Source organism: Stegostoma tigrinum, chromosome 12, assembly GCF_030684315.1.
Source record: "Stegostoma tigrinum isolate sSteTig4 chromosome 12, sSteTig4.hap1, whole genome shotgun sequence".
In the NCBI taxonomy this organism is placed as follows: Eukaryota; Metazoa; Chordata; class Chondrichthyes; order Orectolobiformes; family Stegostomatidae; genus Stegostoma; species Stegostoma tigrinum.
In genome coordinates this window covers 13,035,538-13,062,316 of record NC_081365.1, presented here as the reverse complement: position 1 = coordinate 13,062,316, position 26,779 = coordinate 13,035,538, and the positions used below count along the sequence as shown (strand labels likewise).

General features: G+C 43.8%; 1 protein-coding gene across 1 annotated transcript in view; it reads left to right on the top strand.

The window, feature by feature from the left end:
* Window positions 1-25,788, top strand: part of cyyr1 (cysteine/tyrosine-rich 1) — a 36,135-nt gene extending 10,347 nt beyond the window's left edge. Inside the window, exons 3-4 of the mRNA XM_048541211.1 lie at window positions 8,319-8,476; window positions 25,299-25,788. Coding sequence (XP_048397168.1) covers window positions 8,319-8,476; window positions 25,299-25,435 — 295 coding nt within the window. The 3' untranslated portion in view covers window positions 25,436-25,788. The remainder of the gene's footprint in view (window positions 1-8,318; window positions 8,477-25,298) is intronic.
* Window positions 25,789-26,779: the final 991 nt, after the last annotated feature.

Here is a 26,779-nt window from a genome sequence, read left to right as displayed (position 1 = left end):
ATAGCCTTAGCTCTGGGATTGAATGGCCAATTGTAGCAACTTTCAAGCTGAAGATCTGGAAATGAATTTCATGGGTCAATTAACATTATGAAGCATGCTTACTAATTAAAACATCAGCAAACCATAACAGCTTCACGGATACCAAACAGAGACCTCTACTTTTCTGTTGCCTGGTAAGGCCTATCTCATTTAAAGAACATGGCTACAATCCCAGCTGATGTTAATACTAGACAAGTCAGATCTCGGAGTCAAATATGGCTTCCCAGATCCTAACTGTTTTGTAAAGATGGAGGTTTTATTACTGAACACATTCACAAAGGTCTGCCAGTGTATGTTTAGCACAGAATTATTCAACAAGAAATAACAGGAACTACATTATACTAGACAAAATGGTTAGAAATATTTTAATAGAGACATCAGAACTGCACACTGTTTTATCTGCGACAAGATCCTTGCAAACACCCACCCTTAGCAAACAGTCATCACTATCTCTACACTAATTCTTCTCACACAGACCAGTTTCACTGACCCCATTTTCCTCCAGTGAATTTCTGTGTATGCACTAGATGCTATTTAGCTTCAGCTGATAACTCTTCCTGAGACACCTAAAGCAAACTACAAACTAAACTTAGTCTTATTTTAACTTCAGACCAAACACAAGTTCCATAAATTCAGTTTCCAACACTTCCTGTCAAATTTTGTACAAGGGAGTTTAACACCTCTGCATCCACTCTCTATCATACCCACACACACAGTGACAGATTGACTTTCTGGATTGTTCTTTCTGATCATTTCTTGTCTATTAGAATCTATGTTTTCTTCTCTGTGTCAATGGACAACAACATCATTTTTTAGAGATAATGGGAACTGCAGATGCTGGAGATTCCAAGATAATAAAATGTGAGGCTGGATGAACACAGCAGGCCAAGCAGCATCTCAGGAGCACAAAAGCTGACGTTTCGGGGTCTAGGCCCGAAACGTCAGCTTTTGTGCTCCTGAGATGCTGCTTGGCCTGCTGTGTTCATCCAGCCTCACATTTTAACATCATTTTTTACATCTTTTTAATACACTGAGCTACTCACACCCAGGTCTTCAGTTCAAAAACCTGACTAAGGTAAAATAAATAAACAAGCTTCCAAACCCTTCCATCACCAAGTTCCCGAGGACTCTAAAGCCATGTCTCCACTTCTTAAAACAAAATAAAATACAAAATATAAAACCAACCTAACATTATAAATTGTTTCCAACAATACTTTTTTTCATAAGGTGTCAGTATTTCGCAGAATAATGTTAACTCAGGACCCCTTGTACATTTCCACTGGGGCCACAGTTCCCAGTTTGAAACATACAACTCAATCTGTAACCGTAATTTATTGTGGTTGAACTGTTATTGTGCATTATACAGTATAGCCACAAGAAGGATTGTTAAGTACTTTCTGAGCAAGTCAATTCTTCAAATCTTTTAAGATAAAACTTTTCTTATCAGTCCAAACTGTTTTAATTTGTCAAGATATTGATGCAGTCAGGATTTGCACCTATGAGATGACAGTTGATTCAATATATAGTTGATCATTTCACTACAATACCAAGTAAAATACATACATTGAGCTTAACAAATTTGCTCATCTGTTTTTCTCTTATCTTTGCCCACTGTACAGATGGAAAATATTTAAAGTCCTTTCAAGGAATGTAGGATAAAACTCAAAAATGTGAGGAGCAAAGCCTGAAGCTCTGTTTGTCCACATGACTTTCACATGCCCTCTTAAAAAAATCTTACTTTTCTCTAACCTTTAGCTAATGATAGCTGCTTTGATATGTATTCAACTGGAGCACAAGCAGCTGATAGGGTTATAAGGGATGGGATGGGTATGGCATGAGAAGCATGGAATAGAATGGGTTAGAGATGTAAAGGACTCCTGTTGCAGGAAAGATACTAATTTCAATGTGGATATTTTCCAGATCTTTGTTAAATTTAAGTTACTTTATTAGAGGGGGGCTATTTTCAGTGGATTAAGAATGGCCCAGTCCTGAATAAGTTGGAATCAAAGATTAGAGGAAAAATAATAACAGAATAATGATGCCTTTAAAAAGAATACCAGTCAGTCCTCATTTAATGTCGCAGTTGTGTTCCTGAAAATTGTGACTTTAAGTGAAATTACTTTAAGTGAAGCATAGTTTCCAAGGTTTGGAATCAATGTTAAAGCCAGAGCTAGGTTTCTGTGGGCATTCCTAACCGAGAAGAAAATCATACAGGTTAAAATACTGAACTGTATCTGTTTATTCCTAGTTGAGCTATCTCGCAAAATCAATCCCTAAATATGATGAAATGTTGAAATGATGTATTGTACTAGATGCCTACATTAATAAATAAAGTAACAATGATAAATTTAAAAAATCAAAGAAATTCAATATAAATGCAAGTACAGGTACAGTAAACAAACTGCATGTTAAAATTGCACTCTTACTCTCCTGAATGAGTTTAAATTGACCAGGTTCCATCTAGTGGCAGAAACTGGTTGGTTTGGGCAGAACAGCAGGCTGGAGAATTTGCAAACATTTCAATTTTTTCCAGATGCTGCCAGACCTGCTGAGTTTTCCCAGCCTTTTCTGGTTTTGTTTATCTCAGATTCCGTTTATTTCAGATTTCCAGCATTCACAGCTCTTTGTTTTATTTTGTGCAAACTTTTCACCCTGTTTCAGAAATAGTATTTAGAAAAATCCAGTCACAGCAAACCAATCAATTTAATCTGAAAGACAAAAGGTTTTAGAAATAATAATTTGGTACAAAATTAATTCACTTGCACAATTATGACACTCATGTCATTTAGGGAAGGAAAATGCCAACTTTACCTAATGTGCAATCCATGTGAATCCATACCCCACAGAAATGTGTGATTGACGCTTGAGTGCCCTCTGACGTGGCCTAGCAAGTATCAACACTAGAAAGTCACAAAAAAAATCAAAACTGGATGGGCCACTTGACATCACTAAGCATTGGAAGTGATAACAATGAATAAAGCCTTGTGAACCCCATAAAGTCTTCTTGACTACCATAAATTGGGACAGCTGCCAAGTAATACCCTGACATAGTCACATTCACAGATTCATACCTGACACACATGTCCAAGACAATATCAGCATCTGTGGTTATGTCCTGCCTCAACAGCAGAATAGGCAAAACAGAGGTGGCAGCACACAGGTATAAGTTTGGAAGTTTCTCTCAGAATCCTCAACATTGACTCTGAATCTTCGAAGTCTCATGGCATCAGGTCAAACATGGGCAAAGAAGTCTACTGCTGTCTACCATCTACTTTACCTCCATTTACCAATCTGCCCATAGTTCAGCTGATGAATTAGTACTCCTCCATGTTGAGCACTGTATGGATGAAATTTGAGGGTGAAAAAAGCACGGAATTTACCAGGGTAGGATTCAGTGTCCATCACCAAGAATGCTATATAACCATCAAAGGCACCTACTGCTCAAACCCCCGCCCACACTTTGGAAAATCTAATCACAGCGCTGTGCTCCTCCTTCCAGATAACAAGCAGAAGCTGACTTGGGAGAATCCTTCATGAAAAGAAGTACAGTGCTGGTCCGAGGCAACAGAAGACCATCTCCGGGACTCTTGGAATCAGTGGACTGGACCGAGTGTTCAGTGGAAAACCTAGATGGGTGTGCCACCACATTCATGGACTTCATTAGCAAATGTGTGAAGGACTGTTTACCAAAGAAGTCGATCTGAGTATTCCCCAACCATAAACCGTGGATGAACCAGGAAATCCACTCCCAACTGAAGACCAGGTATGTAGCATTGAATTCGGATGACCCAGGCCAATGCAGAAAATTCCGATATGACCTCCGCAAAGCCATCAGGGAGCCCAAGAGACAGTGCCAGACCATGTTAGAGGCACAGGCCTACCAAACGGCTCCCACCATCTATGGCAAGGCCTAAATGACATTACAGGATACAAAACAAAACAGAGTAAGATGGCAGACAATGACACATACCTCCCTGAGGTGCTCAATATTTTCTATGTTTGGTTTGAGCAAATACCACTCGCATGGGTCGCCTGCCCCAACAGCCCCCACACACCCTTTCTTCTCTCACCGCTTCAGATGTCAGATCGGTTTCCCTGGAGGTCAACCCAAGGAAAGTGATGGGCATGGACAGTGTGCCCGACCGAGCACTTAGATCCTGTGTAGACCAACTGGTGGAGGTATTCATCGACATCTTCAACCTCTCCCTCCTACAAGCCAAAATCCCCACCTGCTTCAAGAAGATTGCCATCGTCTCCGTACCCAAGAAAACACATGCAATGTGCCTGAATAACTACAGCGCAATAGCTCTGACTTCCATAATCAGGAAGTGCTTCAGGAGTGTGGTCAAGGCCCACATCAACTCCAGTCTCCCAGCCCGCCTTGTTCCCCTACAGTTTGCCTACCAACATAACAGGTCCACAAAGGATGCCATTTCCCTAGCCCTGTACTCACCTCTGGATCATCTGGACAACAAAGATAACTACATCAGACTCCTGCTCATTGTCTACAGCTCCACCTTCAACACCATTATCCCCGCCAGACTGATCTCAAAACAGCGTGACCTTGGTCTTGGCTCCACCATCTGCAACTGGATCCTCAGCTTTCTGACCCATAGGCCACAATGAGTGATGACAGGTAACTGCACCCCCCTCCACAATAATACTCAACACTGGAGCCATCCCCAACCTCCCCCCCACCTCAAGAATGCATCCTCAGCCCCCTACTGTACTCCCTGTACACCCATGATAGTGTTGCTAAATTCTGAACAAACACCATCGACAAGCTCACTGATGACACTACCGTAGTGGGACGGATATCTAACAATGACGAGTCAAAATACAGAAGGGAGATAGAGGACTTGGTGACGTGGCACAATGAAAACAATCTGTCACTCAGCGTGATCAAGAGCTATCATCGACTTAGAAAGAAAGGAGGAGAACATGTCCCCATCTACATCAAGAGAATTAAGGTTGAGAGAATGAGGATCATCATGTTACTTGGAGTGACAATAGCTGAGGAACTATCCTGGACTTCCCACGTAAATGCAACAGTCAACAACACCTCTTCTTCTTCAGGTGGCTCAGAAAATCTGGCATGGCCATAAGGCCCCTCACCAACTTCTACAGCTACACCATTGAAAGCATACTGTCTGGATGCTTTGCGGCCTGGTATGGCAACTGCTGTGCCCAGGGCCATAAGAAACTACAGAAGGTGGTGTGCACAGCCCAGATCATCACAAAAGCCAACCTTCCATCCATGGACTCTATTTACATGGCTTCCTGCCATGGAACAGCGGCCAACATCATCAAAGAGCCATCACACCCTGGTAATAACTTCCCACAACCTCTTCTGTCAGGCAGAAGGTACAGAAGCCTGAACATACGCACAAGCAGGTTCAGGAAGAGCTTCTTTTGGGCCGCTATCAGACTGCTAAATGACTCTCGCCTCAAATAATGTAACCTGCATGCCTTTTTGATCCGTATGTCCTTTGCTTGTTGTGATCTGCCTGTACCACTCGTAAACAAAGATTTTCATTATGATAATAAAACCAAATTCAAACAAGCATCATCGATGACTAAGCTAGTCAAGTCCTAGAGGACATAGCTGCTAGATTGGGTTTGTGGTAGGCAGTGAAAGGACCAACTTGAGGGAAAAACACGCTTGACCTCATACACACCAATATTCCGGCAGCAATTGCATCTGTCCATAACAGATCAGTGAAGATAACTTCCACATAGCCCTTGCAGAGACAAAGTCCAGTGTTCATATTAAGAATACCTTCTATCATAGTGCCACACAATATCACCGTGCTAAGTGAGATAGTTTTCAACAGATCTAGCAACTGAAGACTTGGCTTGCACGCTGTGTTGAGAGATATCAGAAACAAAATTGTACTCCGACACAATGTGCAATCACATGCCTGGCATATCACCTACTCTACTGCTACCAACAAACCAGGGAAGCACTCTGGTTCAATGTAGATTGCAGAAGAGCATGTTAAGAGCAGCACCAGGTAAGGCTAACACTGCTATTTCAAGATGGTGAAGAAACAACACAGAACTACTTCTGTGCCAAACAGCATAAGCAGCAAGTGATAGAGATAAACTATTCCCAAACCAAATATCTGCAGTCCTGCCACATCTAAACATGAACGGTAGTGACAATTAAACAACTCGCTGGAGAGGATGTTCCACCAACATCCCCATCCTCAATAATGGGGGAACATCACATCAGTACAAAATAAGGTGAAAGCATTCTTCATCTAGGGGTCTGAGTAGTTAATCCATCGCAGCCTCTTCCAGAAGTCCCAGCATCACGGATGCAAGTCTTTAGCTAATTTGATTCACTCCTTGATATCAATAAACAGTTGGAGGTATGGAATATTGAAAAAGCTACAGCTCTGATGACATTCTGGCTATAGTACTGAAGTGTTCCAAAACTTACCTTGACCCGAGCCAAGCTGTTCCAGTATAGTACAACATTGTGCACAATAGTACATCAAGTACTCAACAATGTTGAAATTTTCCCAGGTATGTTCTGGTACACAAAAAGCAGGACAAATCAAAACTGGCCAATTACTGCCCAACCATATGACTCTTCATCATCAGTAAAGCAATGGAAGATGTCATCAACAGTGCTATCAATAACTTGCTCACTGACATTCAGTTTGAGTTCCACCAGGGTCCTGCAGCTTCTGAGCAGTATAGTTTAAAGATGGAGAGAAAATTCCAGTGGTGAAGTTAGAGTGACTGCCCTTGACATCAAGGCTGTACTTGTCCAAGTATGGCATCAAGGAGCCCTTGCAATACTAGAGTCAATGGGAATCTGGGTGAAAACTCTCTAGTAGTTGGTGTCACACCTCAAATAAAGGAAAATAATTGTGGTTGTTGGAGATTAGTCTTTTCAACTCTGAGACATCATTGCAGGAGTTCCTCAGGGGAGAGTCCTTGGCCCAAACATCTTCAGCTGCTTCATCAATGACCTTCCCTCCATTATAAGATCAGAAATGGGGATTTTCGCTGAAGATTGTACTATTCACAACTCCTCAAATGCTGAAGCAGTCCATGTCCAAATGCAGCAAAACAAAATCTAGGTATCCAATGACTACTACACACAGGTGGCAGTCAATAACCATCTCTAAAAAGAGAATCTAAACATCACCCTTTCACATTCAATTGCATTACCATCACTGAATCCACCACAATCAACATCTGGGGGGTTATCATTGACCAGAAACAGAACTGGTTTAGCCATCTAAGAGTTGTGACTACAACAACATTTCAGAGGCTCACAATTCTGTGTTGAGTAACTCACCTCCTGACAATGCAAAGCTATCCACCAGCTACAAGGCACAAGTCAGGAGTGAAATGGAAGACTCCCACTTGCCTGGATAAGCGCAGCTCCACAATGTTGTAGAAGCTTGAAACTAACTAGGAAAAAAGCAATCCACTTGATTGACACCTCATCCACAAACATTCGCTCCCTCCACCACTGCCACTCAGTAGCAGCAGTGTGTACAACCTACAAGATGCAAAAATTTATCAATATAGCACCTTCCAAATCCATAATCACTACCATCATGAAAGAAAAAGAGGATTGATTAAGGAAAAGCAGCATGCATATGCTTGAAGGCAATTTATGTTTTGTACAACTTGTTAAATTTTTGTTGGACTCATGAAGGTGATTTTTCTGAAGTTACCTGCCTGATGTCAAGACCATGACCTCAACCATTGGCATGGTATGGAGGCAAATCCTGAATCCACACTGGTTGAAATAGGGATTAAGCCCCATTGTCCTGGACCTAATCAGATTAACACTGGCAGTCCAGCTAAATGAGCCAATTGGCTGCTTTTCTTTCTCCCTTACCTCAAGGCATTCAAGTTGCAGTGGTGTTGTACCTGTTTGCTGTCACTCAGCTGTAAGATGATGTCTACTCAGGGCTGCAAATTGTGACTGAACAGGCTTATTCTTGATTCATAGATCCATGAGCACAATGCCCCAGGATTTTGATTGCTTCCTTTTCTTTCCTTCTCTGTTGCCACTCTGCCCCAACATTAATGCATTGGACTGAAAGCCTGATATAACCTGTTGGTCAAATTGCCAGTGGGGAAGAGTAGATAGTTAATGAGGGATGTTTGGTAAAATTTGGACAGCAACCTCACTAAACCCAAGGCAGAAACATTCACAAACAGCTCAATGTAACTCGCCCAACAAAAATAGTTTAAATTTAATTTCTGATTGCATCTCCATCTAGCGGTAACTATTTTTTGTTTTACAGAGGCACAGCAATAGCAGGTGTCGTATTTGGAATTGTCTTTCTCATGGGAGTGGTTGCTGGAATAGCTATTTGTATCTGCATGTGTATCAAAAACAGTGGGAGCACACGTGTGGGTGTGATACAGGCATCTCACATCAATACCGTCAGTCAATTCACTGGTAAGAAACAAAGAATCAGCAAAGCTTGCTTTAACAGTCATGTAACAAACTTGGACATATGTCAATTTCACCATTTATCCATCTTGCCTTGTTGAACCTCCATTTGCTTTAATTTTAATCTCGAAGCATTTATTTTTGTGGAACTTAGTAATTACAAGATGAAAGTAAAATAAATTCTGTGAGGAGATAATGTGAACTGCAGATGCTGGAGAATCCAAGATAACAAAGTGTGGAGCTGGATGAACACAGCAGGCCAAGCTGTGCTCCTGAGATGCTGCTTGTCCTGCTGTGTTCATCCAGCTTCACACTTTGGTTTCTTAAATTCTGTCAAATTTGACTTGTAGAATTCTGATAGTCACATGTCTCAACAGTCATAGAAGTTTGAGTGATCATGATTGAAATTTTTTGTTATAATAATGAGGTTTGTAAGGAGGGAGGTCACTGGGCCTGAAACACTAACTCTGATTTCTTCTCACAGATCCTGCCAGACCTGCTGAGTTTCTCCACTAACATTTGTTTTTATAGGACAGCTATAACTTGGAACAATGTCATTAAGGTAAAATTACAGGAGGGTCAAGTGACCTGACTAAAAGAACTACCTCCACAAAATTGACCCACAGCCAGTTGCTTCTATTTTGAAATCCACATTCATAATAACAATAATATACATTTTACACATTTTATCACAGCCTCCCCTGTTAAACACAGGCTGCTGCCATTGTTTACAAATATAAATGCCTTATGCTTCTTTCCAGTAAAACAATATAAACCTTCTTTCTTTTGCTTTTTTGAGGAAAGTTGAAATCATTGAAAGCTGGCAGAAACTGTGCATCAAAGCAGAATTAAATGTCGAAACTCAACAGGTCTAGCGGCATCTGTGGAGTCAAAGCAGAGTCAATGTTTCAGGTCCAGTACCCTGCTTCAGAATTGATAGTAGCTAGGAATAGTTTGCATATTTGCTGAAGACAGGTTGGAGGAGTGAAGCATGATTTTTTAAAAGCCCTATTATTCTCTACATGGACTGTAACACTTTCTCAATTAGTCTGCAACAGACACAGAATTAACCCACGATGGTGGAATGCCTTAGGAATCAAAGGTTTAAAGTCTAATTTTTCTCCCTACCATAAAATTATTGTCCAATGCCACATCTCAGATTACTCATAAATTGATTCCAAATTGTCTTTGAAAGGAAATTTATCAAATCTGTCTTGTAATGTGTAAATCTCCACTTATCTGGCCATTTCTTATGTTAACTTTGCCTTTATCCATTTTTCTACACTGCCTATGTCTCAATATGTGCTAGAACCACAGAAATAAGAACAAGAGTGGGCCATTTTATCTATTGAGCCTCCTCCACCATTCAGTGTTATGATAGCTAATCCTATATCTCAATGCTAAACTCCCATTCTCTCCTCATGCCCCTTGACGCCTTTATAATCTAGAAATTAATCTACTTCACTCTTAATTTTTTTATCTCTTCTTAAGAGAGAGACAAGAGTGGACATTGGACCACTAGAAAATGAGGCTGGAGAAATAGTAATGGAGAACAAAGAAATGGCAGAGGAACTGAATAAGTACTTTGTATCAGTTTTCACAGTGGAAGACACCAGCAGCATACCAGAACTTCACGAGAGTCAGGGGACAGAGGTGGGTATAGTGGCCATCAATAAGAAGAAGGTGCTAGGGAAACTGAAAGGTCTGAAGGTGGATAAATCACCTGGACTGATGGACTACACCCCAGAGCTCTGAAGGAGATAGTTGAGGACATTGTAGAGGTATTGATAGTGATCTTACAGGAATCACTGGAGACAAGCAGGGCCCCAGAGGACTGGAAAATAGCCAATATAACAAAAGGGATTGAAGTAAAAGAGAGGAAACTGTAGGATGGGTAGCCTGACTTCAGTCATTGGCACATTTTTAGAATCTGTTGTGAAGGATGAGATGTAGAGTACTTGAAAGTGCTTGGTAAGATAGGACAGAGTCAGCACAGCTTCATTCATGGGAGGTCATGCCTGACAAATCGATTAAAATTCTTTGAGGAGGTCATGAGCAAGTTAAACAAAGGAACGCCAGTGGACATGATCCAATCGGATTTCCAGAAGGCCTTCGACAATGTACCACACAGGAGGCTACAAAATAAGTTAAGAGCCCATGGTGTTAGGGCACAAACTACAGGCATAGATAGAGGATTGACTGACTGGCAGAAGGCAGATAGCAGGGATAAAGGGATCTTTTTCAGGATGACAGCCTCTGACTAGTGGAGTTCTACAGGGGTGTGTATTTGGACCATAAGTTGACAATCTGGATGAAGGAACCGAGGGCATTGTTGCTCAGTTTGCAAATGACACAAAGATAGGTGGAGGGACAGATGGTGCTGAAGAAGCAGCGAGCTGCAGAAGGACTTAGACAGACTAGGAGAGTGGACAGAGAAATGGCAAGTAGAATACAATGTGGGAAAAGATGAGGTACATTTCGTAGGAGGAATAGAAGTACTTTCTAATAGGAAATCTGAAGCACAAAGGGACTTGGGAATCCTAGTTCAGTATTCTCTTGGTTCACTTGGCAGTTAGGAAGACAAATGCAGCATTTGCATTCATTTCAGGAGGGCTAGAATACAAGAGCAAAGATGTACTGCTGAGACCTCATAAGGCTCTGGTCAGGCCACATTTGGAATGCTGGAAGTAGTTTTGGGCTATGTATCTAAGGAAAGATGTGCTAGCATTGGTGAGCGCTCAGAGGAGGTTTACAAAAATGATCCCAGGTCTGAAGGCCTTGTCATATGAGAGGCATTTGGGATGCTCTTGCTCTGGAGGTAGTGCAGCAAAGGTTTCAAGACTGATTCCAGGGGCTGACAGGATTGTTTTTGCTGGAGTTCAGACGAATGGGGGGGGATCTCATTGAGGCTTATAAAATTCAAAAAGGACTAAACCATACGGGAAGGATATTCCCGATGGTGGGTGTGGCCAGAACCAGGGGTCACAGACTGAAGATTCAGGGTAGACCATTTAGGATGGAGAGAAGGAGACATTTCTTCACCCAAAGAGTGGTGAGCCTGTGGAATCCATTACCACAGGACACCAAAACATTGAATGGATTCAAGAGGTGACTAGACATAGCACTTGGGGTGAATGGGATCAAAGGTTATGGGGAGGACAGGATTTGGCTGTTGAGTTGGATGATTAGTCATCGTCGTGACGAATGGCACAGCAGGCATGAAGGGCCGAATGACCTCCTTTTCCTCCTATCTTCTACGTTTCCATATATCTGTGATTGAGTGCTGTGGCTCTATGCTTGAAGGTTAGATGGATGATAGGGATATGACTGAAACATCCAGGATACTTAGGAGCCTGGATAGAGTGAAAGTGGAGAAGATGTTTCTATTAGTAGAGACTTGGATCAGAGGACATAGCCTCAGAGTGAAGAACTGAGATAAGTAGGAATTTCTTCAGCCAGAGGGTATTTAATCTGTGGAAATTACTGTCACAGAAGGCTGTAGAGGCCAAATCATCGTGCATATTTAAAACAGAAATTGATAGGTTCTTGATTAGTAAGAGGATCAAAGATTTTGGGGAGAAGGCAAGAGAACGGGGTTGAGAAATGTACCAGCCATGATCAAAAAGCAGAGCATACTCTATGGGTTGCATGGCCTAATTCTGCTTTTATATCTTATGGTCTTATTGTCTTTTTGACATTTTTATTCATTTTTTGTACAATAGCCGTATTTGCTGTTCACTTTGACTTCCTCTGTTGTTTACTTTAGCTTTCTATTTTTCTTGCTTTCATTCCTAATTTTGTTTCTCTTTCCTATGTCTTCTCACTTAGGCTCCCTTCCTGCCCACCCACACCCCATTCTATTTAAACCCTAATATCAGCAAATGAGCCTGGAGGATATTAGGCCCAGTCCTACTTGAATAGAATTCATCCAACTTGTACAGGTTCCATTTTCCCCAGAATCAGACGCAACATGCCAGAAATCTAAATCTTCCTTTCTACAACATCTCTCCAGCTATTAATCTTGTCAGTTCTGTTGTTCCAAACCATGCAAATACTTTGGAGATAGCAAGAACTGCAGATGCTGGAGTTAGAGTCAATACAGTGTGGAGCTGGAGGAACACGGTAGGTCAGGTAGCTTCAGAGGAGCAGGAAAGTCAACGTGATGAAGGGTGTAAACTTGAAATGTCAACTTTCTTGCTCCTCTGATCTTGCTAATACTTTGTACTGGAAGTAATCCTGAGATTACCACCTTTCAGGTCATGCCTTTTATTTCCCAGCTCCCCATTTTCTTTTACCTGTGTCATTGGTACTGATGTTGACCACAAGCCTAGCACCAGGGAGGCAACATAACTGGTGTGACATCTGTAGCCACAGAAACAACTAGCAGTTCCTCTTATGATAGAATCTAGTATCATTATTGCTCTTACACTTTTTTCTCCTTCTCACCCTGTGCAGCTGAGCTACACATGGTGACGCAGACTTGGTTGTTGCCACATTCCCCTGAGAAACCATTTTCCCCAGCAGTATCCATATGGAAAATCTGTAAGACTGGTAGGTGGAGCCCGGGACTCCTGCACTACCTTTCTAGTGCTTTTACTCTGTCTGGTGGTCACCCATTCACTTTGTGCCTTTATTAACTGTGCTGTGAGCACCTCACTGTATAGATAATCGACAAAAATCTCCATCTTGCGGATTCACCATAGTTATTCAAACTCCTGCTCCAGATCCAAAATGTAGATTTCCAGCAACTGCAACTGGAGACAATATCTGCGCATGTAACAGTCACCAATGTTCCATCTAAGCTATACCGCGCTGAGGATCTGCACATGCTGATTAGCATGCTGACAATATTCACTTCACTTCCTCCAGAACTTGCTATACACAGATCTTGGAGATCCATGCAGAGGCGGGATGAATTGGAGAGAATTACGTTGTCATTTAGTGTCCCTAAACCCGCACATGATCAAGCTGCCCTGCTATGTCTTACCCTTAGCACTTTAATTCCTTTAAGTTAAAGAACATTAAATACACACTTGGGACATCAACTCACTTCTTATACCTTAAACACTGCCAAATCTAAACTATTAGGACTAATTTTTTACTTTAAAGACTGTGCCATAAAAACACTCACCCATGTCATGCTGACTGCTTTTCTCAGGGTCTGGTGGTCTCCTGCTACTCAACCAATGAACTTTTACTTTTCTTGTGATGTTACTCTTCGACTTTTTCCAAACTCAGCCTGCTTCTAAGTAGAGGTATCTCCCACAGGTCCAGTTCTCTCTGCTTCCTAAAGGCGAATGAAGGCCCTAGGTCTCGCTGTTTCTTTTATGTGTTCACAAATAGAGCTGTCTCCTGTAAGTCTAGTACTGTCTACAACCCAAAGGAAAGATGATGCAGTTGTTTTCAGGTGCTCCTTTCATCCACTCTTTTAGATGATGGTGACTGTTTCTGCATTCGACCTTTCACTCACTTTTTTCTTCTAACTAAAATGTGACAGAAGCAAACCATAGAATTATAGTCCAGTTATTCTAATATGTGTTTGCCAGGAAGTTAATAGAGCCTAAAATTTAGAAAAGGTTGACTGACAACCCTGAAAAACTTCAGTTGTTCAAAGAGAGCATGTGTGGATTTGTAAAGTGAAGACAGGCTTGACAAAGCTCACTGACTTTTTGAAGGTGCTACAATAGACATGGAATGGCTGCGGATGTTATGTATAGGCAGTTCCAGAAGACGTTTGGTAAAGTCCTATAAGAGATTGTTTGTTGAAGTTGAAGCTCTTGGAATTGAAGACAAATTACTGACCTGGTCAGGAAATTGGCTGAGTGGAAATAGGAAGATTGGGAACAAAAACAGAAGTTGCTGGAAAAGCTCAGCAGGTCTGGCAGCATCTGTGAAGAAAAAAATCAGATTTAATGTTTCGGGTCCAATGACCCTTCCATAGAACGGTCACTGGGCTCGAAACAGTAACTGATTATTTTCTTCACAGATGATTACAGACCTGTTGAGTTTTTCTGGCAACTTCTGTTTTTGTTTCTGATTTACAGCATCCACAATTCTTTTGGTTTTTAGGAAGATTGGGAAAGTACTCAATTTGACAGACTGAGATTAATGGGGAGGAACTTAGTTGAGGCAACAGTGGATCTGCACACTGGCCGCAGAACCAGTGGTAACACCACACTGCCTTTTCCAATGCTACTTAAGCAATCAGTCAGTTACCAGGACAGTGTCAGGTGGTCCACTGAATTAAGGCCTCAGTCAGTTTTAAATCCTGCCCATGACAGCTGCCAGCTAATTAGAGGCTGGCAGCTCTTCAATACTGGTTTCATCACAGAGAGCAGTGATTGTTGAGGTAGCACAGAGAAGGCTTCACCAGGGATTGTTACTGAATCCCTGTTAGAGAAGTGGGAGATGGATGGGAGTAGAAGGAATAGGGTCACCAGCAAATGGGATGTGGAAGAGGAGTCGCATGAAAGGGTGTGGAGCTTGAAACGGTCAGCCCCTTGAAGTAAAAACTGCAGTTAACATTCTGACAGCTGCAATGGACTATTTATCAAAAACATTTATTTTCTGGCTTGATTTAAGAATTCAGGCTTCCCCAGCGCCAGAACCATTCATTGAGAGCTTTATGCCTAATGCATGAGGTAACCTAACTCCACTTCATGAGGTCACAGGCTAAGCCAATATGATTTGCGAGGAGATTTTAGGAATTCACAGCGGACCTGTGTGAGTCCTCTACATTCAATACAAATTCGTAGTGGGCTCAGTGTTAAATGCTATTGAGTGGCTTGTCAATAAGTCCAATTGGCATCCTGCCACTAGTGGCTGTTCCCATTCCCCACTAAATGCTGCAATCAGGAATCAGGTACACGCCCTCATACTTGATTCTCCTGCCACCCACTACTGCTGCAATAAGTTCATTTAACTTCCTTTAAGCATCAGTGTTCAACAATTCATTATACTCCTTAGCAATTCAAATGATGGTCCAGAAAGCAATTTATCTTCTGAAATTTTTTGAGGATGTGATCAGTAGAAGGGAGAGGGAGGAATCAGTAGATGTTGTTTATCTGGGCTTTCAAAAGGCTTTTCACTAGGTTCCACACGAGATTAGTGAGGAAAATTAAAGTTCATGGTATCAGAGGTAATTTATTGTCATGGATTGAGAATTGGTTGGCAGAGAGGAAGCAGATAGTTGGAATAAACAGGTCCTTTTCGGAGTGTCAGGCAGTGACAAGTGGGGTACCACAGCATTCAGTGCTGGGACGTCAGCTGTTCCCAGTATACTGTTAACGATTTGGCTGAAGGAATTGCATGCAATATCTCCAAATTTGCAGGTGACACTAAACTGGGTGGCAGTGAGTGCTGTGAGGAGTATGCTAAGATGCTGCAAGGTGACTTGGACATACTGGCTAAGTGGGAAAATACTTGTCAAATACAATATAATGTGGATAAATGTGAGGTCATCCACTTAGGTGCCAAACTTGGGAAGGCAGATTATTATCTGAATGATGCAACAAGACCTGGGTTTCACAGTGGAAAATCGCTGAAGGTTGACACGCAGGTGCAGCTGGCCTTCATAGCAAGATGAATTGAGTATCGGAATATGGGTGCCTTGCTACAGTTATGCAGGGCGTTGGTGAGGCCACACCTTGAGCATTGTGCACAGTTTTGAGCTCCTAGTCTGAGGAAGGATATTCTTGCTATTGATGGAGTCCAACGAATATTCACAAGACTGATTCCTGGGATGGCAAGGCTGACGTATGAAGAAAGATTGGATCGACTGGGCTTATTTTCACAGGAATTTAGAAGAATTAGAGGGTCTGTCATAGAAACATAAATCCTGATGGGATGTGACAGGGTAGATGCAGGAAGAATGCTTCCGATTGTCGGGGAAGTCCAGAACTAGAGGTAAGCCATTCAGGACTGAGATGAGGAAGAATTTCTTCACTCAGAGAGTTGTGAACCTGTGGAACTCTCTCCCACAGGAAGCTGTTGGGGCCAGTTCATTAGATACATTCTAATGAGGAGTTAGACGTGGCCCTTATGGCTGAAGAGCTTAAAGGGTATAGGGAGAGGGCGGGAATGAGATACTAAGATAGCATAATCTGCAGTGATCATACTGATGGGTGGTGCAGGCTTGAAAGGCTGAATGACCTACTCCTGCACCTATTTTCCATGTTTCTATGTTTATCCAAATTGCTGATGAGGCAAAGATAAGTGACATTTTAAACAATGTAAATGATAGCATAAAATTACAGAGACATTAATAAGATGAAATGAATGAGCAGAACTGTAGCAAGAGGTTCCCTTTTGCAAATTTGAGGTCATCTGATTCGGATCTAGAACAGGGTACTTTCAAAATGGTGAAAAGCTTTAAAAGAAGTAGAGATCCAAGGGGACTTGGTGCTTCAAGTATGAATGAGTGCAGCAAATAATCAAAAAGGCTAACAGAATTCTGGTCTGTATATCCACAAGAATAGAATACAAGGGTATTCAATTCAAGTGATAATGGGAACTGCAGATGCTGGAGAATCCAAGATAACAAAGTGTGAAGCTGGATGAACACAGCAGGCCAAGCAGCATCTCAGGAGCACAAAAGCTGACGTTTCGGGCCTAGACCCTTCATCAGAGAGGGGCTGGGGAGAGGGAACTGGAATAAATAGGGAGAGAGGGGGAGGCGGACTGAAGATGGAGAGAAAACAAGATAGGTAGAGAGGAGAGTATAGATGAGGAGGTAGGGAGGGGATAGGTCAGTCCAGGGAAGGTGGACAGATCAAGTAGGCGGGATGAGGTGGTAGGTAGGAAATGGAGGTGCGGCTTGGGGTGGGAGGAAGGGATGGGTGAGAGGAAGAACAGGTTAGGGAAGCAGAGACAGGCTGGACTGGTTTTGGGATGCAGTGGGGGGAGGGGATGAGCTGGGCTGGTTTTGGGATGCGGTGGGGGAAGGGGAGATTTTGAAGCTGGTGAAGTCCACATTGATACCATTGGGCTGCAGAGTTCCCAAGCGGAATATGAGTTGCTGTTCCTGCAGCCTTCGGGTGGCATCATTGTGGCACTGCAGGAGGTCTGTGATGGACATGTCATATAAAGAATGGGAGGGGGAGTTGAAATGGTTCAAGCCTGGGAGGTGCAGTTGTTTGCTGCGAACCGAGCAGAGGTGTTCTGCAAAGCGGTCCCCAAGCCTCCGCTTGGTTTCCCCAATGTAGAGGAAGCCACACCGGGTGCAATGGATACAATATACCACATTGGCAGATGTGCAGGTGAACATCTGCTTGATATGGAAGGTCATCTTGAGGCCTGGGATGGGGGTGAGGGAGGGCATGTGGGGGCGAGTGTAGCAATTCCTGCGGTTGCAGGGGAAGGTGCCGTGTGTGGTGGGGTTGGAGGGGAGTGTGGAGCGGACAAGGGAGTCGCGGAGAGAGTGGTCTCTCCGGAAGGCAGACAAGGGTGGGGATGGAAAAATAGCTTGGGTGGTGGGGTCGGATTGTAGATGGCGGAACTGTCGTAGGATGATACGTTGTATCTGGAGGTTGGTTGGGTGGTATGTGAGAATGAGGGGGATCCTCTGGGGGCGGTTGTGGCGGGGGCAGGGTGTGAGGGATGTGTTGCGGGAAATGCGGGAGACGCAGTCAAGGGCGTTCTTGACCACTGCTGGGGGAAAGTTGCGGTCCTTGAAGAATGTGGACATCTGGGATGTACGGGAGTGGAATGCCTCATCCTGGGAGCAGATGCGGCGGAGGCGGAGGAATTGGGAATAGAGGATGGAATTTTTTCAGGAGGGTGGGTGGGAGGTGTTGGTAAAGTGGATGAACTATTCGAGCTCCTCTGGGGAGCAAGAGGCGGCGCCGATACAGTCATCAATGTAACGGAGGAAGATGTGGGGTTTGGGGCCTGTGTAGGTGCGGAAGAGGGACTGTTCCATGTAACCTGCAAAGAGGCAGGCATAGCTTGGGCCCATGTTGGTACCCATGGCCACCCCCTTTGTCTGTAGGAAGTGGGAGGAATCAAAAGAGAAGTTGTTGAGGGTGAGGACGAGTTCAGCTAGGCGGATGAGGGTGTCGGTGGAAGGGGATTGGTCAGGCCTGCGGGACAGGAAGAAGCAGAGGGCCTTGAGGCCATCTGCATGAGAAATATAGGTGTATATGGACTCGACGTCCATGGTGAAAATGAGGTGTTAGGGGGCCAGGGAATTGGAAGTCCTGGAGGAGGTGGAGGGCATGGGTGGTGTCACGGACGTAGGTAGGGAGTTCCTTGTCCAAAGGGGAGAAAATGGAGTCCAGATAGGTGGAGATGAGCTCGGTGGGGCAGAGACAGGCTGAGACAATGGGTCGACCGGGGCAGGAAGGTTTGTGGATTTTGGGAAGGAGATAGAAATGGGCCGTGCGATGTTGGGGAACAATGAGGTTGGAGGCTGTGGGTGGGAGGTCTCCTGAGGTGATGAGGTCATGGATGGTGTTGGAGATGTTGGTTTGGTGCTCGGGGGTGGGGTCATGATCAAGGGGGCGGTAGGAGGGGGTGTCGGAGAGTTGGCGTTTGGCCTCAGCGATGTAGAGTTCAGTGCGCCATACTACCACTGCGCCACCCTTGTCTGCAGGATTGATGGTGAGGTTGGGGTTGGAGCGGAGGGCTGCCCGTTCTGCGGAGGAGAGTTTGGAGTGGGTGAGAGGGGTGGAGAGGTTGAGGCGGTTGAACTCGTCCTCACCGTCAACAACTTCTCTTTCGATTCCTCCCACTTCCTACAGACTAAGGGGGTGGCCATGGGTACCCATATGGGCCCAAGCTATGCCTGCCTCTTTGTAGGTTACGTGGAACAGTCCTTCTTCTGCACCTACACAGCTTCCCTAACCTGTTCTTCCTCTCAGCCATCCCTTCCTCCCACCTCAAGCCGCACCTCCATTTCCTACCTACCACCTCATCCCACCTCCTTGACCTGTCTGTCTTCCCTGGACTGACCTATCCCCTCCATACCTCCTCACCTATACTCTCCTCTCTACCTGTCTTGTTTTCTCTCCATCTTCAGTCCGCCTCCCCCTCTCTCCCTATTTATTCCAGTTCTCTCTCCCCATCCTCCTCTCTGATGAAGGGTCGAGGCCTGAAATGTCAGCTTTTGTGTTCCTGAGATGCTGCTTGCCCTGCTGTGTTCATCCAGCTCCACACTTTGTTATCTTGGATTCTCCAGCATCTGCAGTTCCCATTATCACTTTCTCTCTATTAACACTTTCAAGACCGGCCATGGTTTTGAGCTCATTTACTTCATCTCCTCTCAACCTTTTATTCGAGAAGGTGTCATGAAGATGTGTTCAATGGAATGTGAATTTGTGATTTCATTGGCTGGTCATTACAGATATATATATGTATGTGTATGGAACGTCTTGTAAAAAAATAACACATAGGCCAAACAAAGGACTCCATCTTAACAATGGCTGCTAATTTGCATTTATATTCCACCCCATGGAATAACAAAATCCATGGAGACAATGGTACCCCGGGAATATGAACAGCTCTTTTCAATCCCATCAAGATAGAAGATGCAAAAAAAATCAATCATCTCAGCTATCATACAATGGTTAAGAGAAGCTGTACCAGAGACAAGCTGATCAATGTCATTTTTGTTGTCTGTTCTTCAGACACTTCGACCAGTTTATGTATTGAAAACACTTTACCCAAGTCCTCCTGTTGGTGAGGCTGACAAAGGGACAGAGAATTTGGTTTGTTGTTCGATGTGATTTTATTAACAAAATATTCCTTGCTAAAACATATGTAAACATTTCCCAAATTCCCACAATAGTTACTTTCTATCTCGTTCTAGCTGTCTGAGAAAGTACACTAACCTGAATCCAATGTAATCCATATGTTTGAGCTAGGCTGTTAAAATCTCCTTCCTTTCCCACGTAGGCTGGCTCTCTTCTACAAAAGTGTGTCTTACAGGTAAGGGCAGATCTTCTCCTGGGTCTTCCTGGGTTACTGCACAGTCTTTTGCCGTGAATCTTGTTGCTGTGGGTCCTCATTGTGCCTTCATCAAGGGGCTGGCTTCCAGCTGTGTGTGTGTTTTTCTCCTTCCTCACACCAGATCTTTCATAATGTCCTGTGGCCTTTGGTCAATGGGATCGTGAGCTAGTTTAAATCATCCAAAATGTCACATCAACACCTTTCACAGTTGCCATGCTGGGAGGTGTAAAGTGCGCATATTGAGGCAGTCAGTACATAAGCCTAAGGCTGGTTGTAACTGATTCCCATTGGAACTTTTGATTCTCGTTTACACAGTTCTCTGTAGCCAGTAGTTGCTGACTGCTATTCAATTCAATTTGGCAAATTTTCTGTCATGCCTGATTTCTCTAGCTGTGGTTCAATTTAGAATGTCCAATTTTGAGCCTGTGGTTACTTGACCACACCTTTGAACTTCTGTTGTATGATCCGAGCTGATGATAACTTTGGACAGCTGAGGTCCAAAATGAAACCTGTGTTTAATTGTTATAATCGGTTAATGGTTAGTCACTGAAACTGATTCATATAAGCTGCAAGATAATAAAATGTGAGGCTGGATGAACACAGCAGGCCAAGCAGCATCTCAGGAGCACAAAAGCTGACGTTTCGGGCCTAGACCCTTCATCAGAGAGGGGGATGGGGGGAGGGAACTGGAATAAATAGGGAGAGAGGGGGAGGCGGACCGAAGATGGAGAGTAAAGAAGATAGGTGGAGAGGGTGTAGGTGGGGAGGTAGGGAGGGGATAGGTCAGTCCAGGGAAGACGGACAGGTCAAGGAGGTGGGATGAGGTTAGTAGGTAGCTGGGGGTGCGGCTTGGGGTGGGAGGAAGGGATGGGTGAGAGGAAGAACCGGTTAGGGAGGCAGAGACAGGTTGGACTGGTTTTGGGATGCAGTGGGTGGGGGGGAAGAGCTGGGCTGGTTGTGTGGTGCAGTGGGGGGAGGGGATGAACTGGGCTGGTTTAGGGATGCAGTGGGGGAAGGGGAGATTTTGAAACTGGTGAAGTCCACATTGATACCATATGGCTGCAGGGTTCCCAGGCGGAATATGAGTTGCTGTTCCTGCAACCTTCGGGTGGCATCATTGTGGCAGTGCAGGAGGCCCATGATGGACATGTCATCAAGAGAATGGGAGGGGGAGTGGAAATGGTTTGCGACTGGGAGGTGCAGTTGTTTGTTGCGAACTGAGCGGAGGTGTTCTGCAAAGCGGTCCCCAAGCCTCCGCTTGGTTTCCCCAATGTAGAGAAAGCCGCACCGGGTACAGTGGATGCAGTATACCACATTGGCAGATGTGCAGGTGAACCTCTGCTTAATGTGGAATGTCATCTTGGGGCCTGGGATGGGGGTGAGGGAGGAGGTGTGGGGACAAGTGTAGCATTTCCTGCGGTTGCAGGGGAAGGTGCCGGGTGTGGTGGGGTTGGAGGGCAGTGTGGAGCGAACAAGGGAGTCACGGAGAGAGTGGTCTCTCCGGAAAGCAGACAGGGGTGGGGATGGAAAAATGTCTTGGGTGGTGGGGTCGGATTGTAAATGGCGGATTGTAAATTCCTCCGACACTTCCGCCATTTACAATCCGACCCCACCACCCAAGACATTTTTCCATCCCCACCCCTGTCTGCTTTCCGGAGAGACCACTCTCTCCGTGACTCCCTTGTTCGCTCCACACTGCCCTCCAACCCCACCACACCCGGCACCTTCCCCTGCAACCGCAGGAAATGCTACACTTGTCCCCACACCTCCTCCCTCACCCCCATCCCAGGCCCCAAGATGACATTCCACATTAAGCAGAGGTTCACCTGCACATCTGCCAATGTGGTATACTGCATCCACTGTACCCGGTGCGGCTTTCTCTACATTGGGGAAACCAAGCGGAGGCTTGGGGACCGCTTTGCAGAACACCTCCGCTCAGTTCGCAACAAACAACTGCACCTCCCAGTCGCAAACCATTTCCACTCCCCCTCCCATTCTCTTGATGACATGTCCATCATGGGCCTCCTGCACTGCCACAATGATGCCACCCGAAGGTTGCAGGAACAGCAACTCATATTCCGCCTGGGAACCCTGCAGCCATATGGTATCAATGTGGACTTCACCAGTTTCAAAATCTCCCCTTCCCCCACTGCATCCCTAAACCAGCCCAGTTCATCCCCTCCCCCCACTGCACCACACAACCAGCCCAGCTCTTCCCCCCCACCCACTGCATCCCAAAACCAGTCCAACCTGTCTCTGCCTCCCTAACCGGTTCTTCCTCTCACCCATCCCTTCCTCCCACCCCAAGCCGCACCCCCAGCTACCTACTAACCTCATCCCACCTCCTTGACCTGTCCGTCTTCCCTGGACTGACCTATCCCCTCCCTACCTCCCCACCTACACCCTCTCCACCTATCTTCTTTACTCTCCATCTTCGGTCCGCCTCCCCCTCTCTCCCTATTTATTCCAGTTCCCTCCCCCCATCCCCCTCTCTGATGAAGGGTCTAGGCCCGAAACGTCAGCTTTTGTGCTCCTGAGATGCTGCTTGGCCTGCTGTGTTCATCCAGCCTCACATTTTATTATCTTGGAATCTCCAGCATCTGCAGTTCCCATTATCTCTGATACATATAAGCTGCAGATTTTTTTTGCAACAGAATGCAAGTTTATGAGACAAAACAGGCAGAATGAGTGACTTGGTCTGTGGCAAAATGTGTGGCAAAATCAGAGGTGAAGTCCAGCAAGGTTCATATTGACATCGAGTTCATCTCATTTCACCTTTAATGCTTTTCACAAGCAACGTGGTTCGGTTTTCACCACGCAACAGAGAAATGGTATTCAATGGAAATTAATTCTTGTTAAGTGCCACAACCTGCCTCATTAATATTTTACTGAACTCACCCCAAACAAGCACGATGTCAAGAAAACTCGATGAGGAAACCTGAATGAACACCTGGCATTTCAGCTTGCTGTTTGCTCTGAAGGACCTTTGTTGTTGCAAACCAGATAACAACATATCATGACAGGCTCATGGGCTCCAGCCACATGCACCCAAATTCCACAGACATTGATATTCATATGTGCCACCTTCTAAGAACCCTCATGACATATCTCTGATTCACTGACAGGATGATTCTGCATTTCAGTGATTTTGTGATTCATATACCAGTACACCCAGATCCCTCTCTTCCATAGCATTCTGTAAACTTTCTTGATTTAAATCGTATACTGCATTTTCATTCTTATTCCCAAAGTGGAAAACCTCATATTTTCCAACATTATACTTGAAGCTTGCTTTCTTACCTATTTTTAGATGATTATCAAATATGGCTACAATGCAGCTTGCTCTCATTACTAGAGATAACAAGGTGTAGAGCTGGATGAACACAGCAGGCCAAGCAGAATCAGAGGAGCAGGAAGGCTGCCATTTCAGGCCTAGACCCAGGGTTCAGCCCTCCTGCTCCTCTGATATTGCTTGGCCTGCTGCGTTCATCGAGTTCTACACCTTGTTAGCTCAGATTCTCCAGCATCTGCAGTTCCAACTATCTCTGCTCTCATTACTAGTTTGTTTTATAGCTAATGTATTTCGAAGCAATGACATTAACTTCAATGTGTTAAAAGGTTGTAAGTACAGTTTGTTAAACTGTACTCCGAGCTATGTGCTGCGTACTCCCAGGTCCTTCTACAGTTTGTCTACTCTCCTCCAGTGTGAATTTTACTGCTATGCCATGCCACCACCACCACCACCATCACCACCCATCCCCCACCTGCTCAACCACTTGCATATTTGAAAGCGAGCTCTCATCTTGCCCATTATCAACCTGCCCCTACATAAAGGAGGCAGATAGGCTTAGTAGCTCATTATCGTAATTTTTTGTTCTGGAGGGGAAAATGGAAGAAGCCAAACGGACTGGCAGTTTTGACTGCAAGTTGCTATTGAAGCAGGAAGGTGGGATACCTTCTTTGGAGTGCCAATCTGAGGCACCCCCAGCTGTGGGATGATACCACCCTTTGGCTTTTCTAACCCTCTTTCATAACTCTATTCCCACAGCTACTAAAATCCCCAGTTTTTCTTTTGACTGTTTCTAATCCCAGAAGTGGTCACTACTGTACTCCTGTCTTATCAGTCTATAGTCCTGCATGGATCTGTCAACAGACACACATAGGACCATAAGACATCAGAGCAGAATTAGGCACTTCAGCCCATAGGGTCTACTCCACCATTCAATTATGGTTGATATGTTTCTTAAACCCTTTCTTTGCTTACTCCCCATAACCCTTCATACCCTTACCAATTAATTAATCCAGATTGTGAATGTACTACATGAATAGTGTGGTCCAAACACATATCCCTGCAGAAATCCACTAGTCACCGGCTGCCATTGTGAAAAAGACCACTTTATCTCTCCTGTCTGCCTTCTGCCAGTCAGCCAATTCTTTACCCATGCCTTACCCCTGACACCATGGACTCTTATCATGTTAATCAAGTTAGAATGAATAAATATGAATAACTAAATAAAGTATTTATGTGGCAGAAACTCTGATGACGGGATGAGCATCTAAGTAACTTTTCTATAATCCATTCATTTGTTTGTGTTGGATAGCTGTGAAACTACCAGCAACAAAAATGTTTTTAAATCAGGAATGTAAGAAAAAGTAGGTCCCAGTTATTCAATTAGAGTGGATAATTTTATAATTTTGCTGGTTATCATTTGAAAATGCTGTGTGTAGGTGTGTGTTAGCGAATGATTTATTACATCAATTTATTTTTGCCGTAGACAATGTTTCAGAGTAGACTTTTCTTTTAAACATTCCAGTCATCGCTTTGTAAATTCTGTTGGCTGCCACCTCAGTTCATTTGTTTTGTTCTCAATTTTTTTTTCAGTCCCTCCTCCTCCGCCTTACAGTTATGACTATGAGATGGATTATCCGGTGGATCTCCCACCCCCTTACACGCCCACACCTCAAGCTTCCCTGCAGTACACCCCACCCCCACCGTATCCAGGATGTTCAAGAAAATAAATTCTCACTCGACATCACTAAACACACCGCTGGAAGCCGACGGAAACCCATTGCTGTAATAATAAATGAGAGCAGGCTGTGTCCAAGACAGCAAAAGCATAATTGTTATTCTGATTTATTCCAACTTTGTGCTTGTCAGTAATTTCCCCCTCAGCTCTTTCGGCAATTTTCTTTCCTGCAGTGTTATCAAATAGAAAAGTTGATTTTTTAAAATAAGTTATTAGTTTTCATGCTGTAGTTACAGACAAAGTAATTTATGAATCCTGTGATCTCTTTATCCAGACTTTGAACTAAAATATCCTAGCTACCAAAAGGGAGAGTGACTGTTGAGGATTGCTATGTGAAACAAGGTGATGTGCCTCATGTCTACAAATGTAAAGATGAACAGACAATTGGCCTGTAATAAAAAAAAAGACATTTATAAAAGACTCTGAGTAAATTTACTTTATTTTGCAGTATTTATTGTCTCTATCAGCAAAGCCATTAAAAATTAAATGCAAGATATTATGTTGCTTCAACAAAGCTTGTGTACAGAAAAATAAACATGATTCTAAAATAACAAGTGGATCTATATACATAGAAACACAGAAAGTAGGGCTTGTTTACAATTATATCAGGATAGTAACAAATTATACGTAGAAAATAACATGCATAGTGTTTAATGATAAATTGTACATAGAGAAATATAATTAGCTCAGTGGGTGTCTTTCATACAACATACATATATGCCTGTTGCACCAAACATGAATAAGGAGGATTATCAACTAGAATGGCTTCTCTACCTACTTCCATTCTGTTACCTCTGGCATGCCCAATAATCTATCCTTGACCTCCTCATACTTTTCATTTAAATACTTAGTCTTGAGAACATAATCACATGTATGCTAATAACACCCAGTCTAGCTCACACCAAATGCTCTCAACTAAAAACACACAATGTAGAACAGTACAACACAGAAACAGTCAGTCCTGACTAACCTAACCTATACTAACCTAATCCCAAGTGTTTGCATATTGCCCATGTCCCTCTATTCCACGTCTCTTCATGTATCTGTCTAAATGCTTGTTAAAAGTCCATTTCTACCACCTACCCAAGCAATGCGTTTAAGGCACCTAACAGCCTATATGTACAAAACTTCACATATCTCCTTTAAACTTTTCACCTCTTACCTTAAAACCTATGGCCCTAGTATTTGACATTTCCACCTTAGGAAAAAGACTCTGATTAAACACCTTATTCATGCCAGTTATAATTTTATATGCAGCAAACCTTTTATTAGCCAGCATCTATGGGACCAGATTAATCATATCGGTTAATCCAATATTCCAGATAATCAGGAGCTA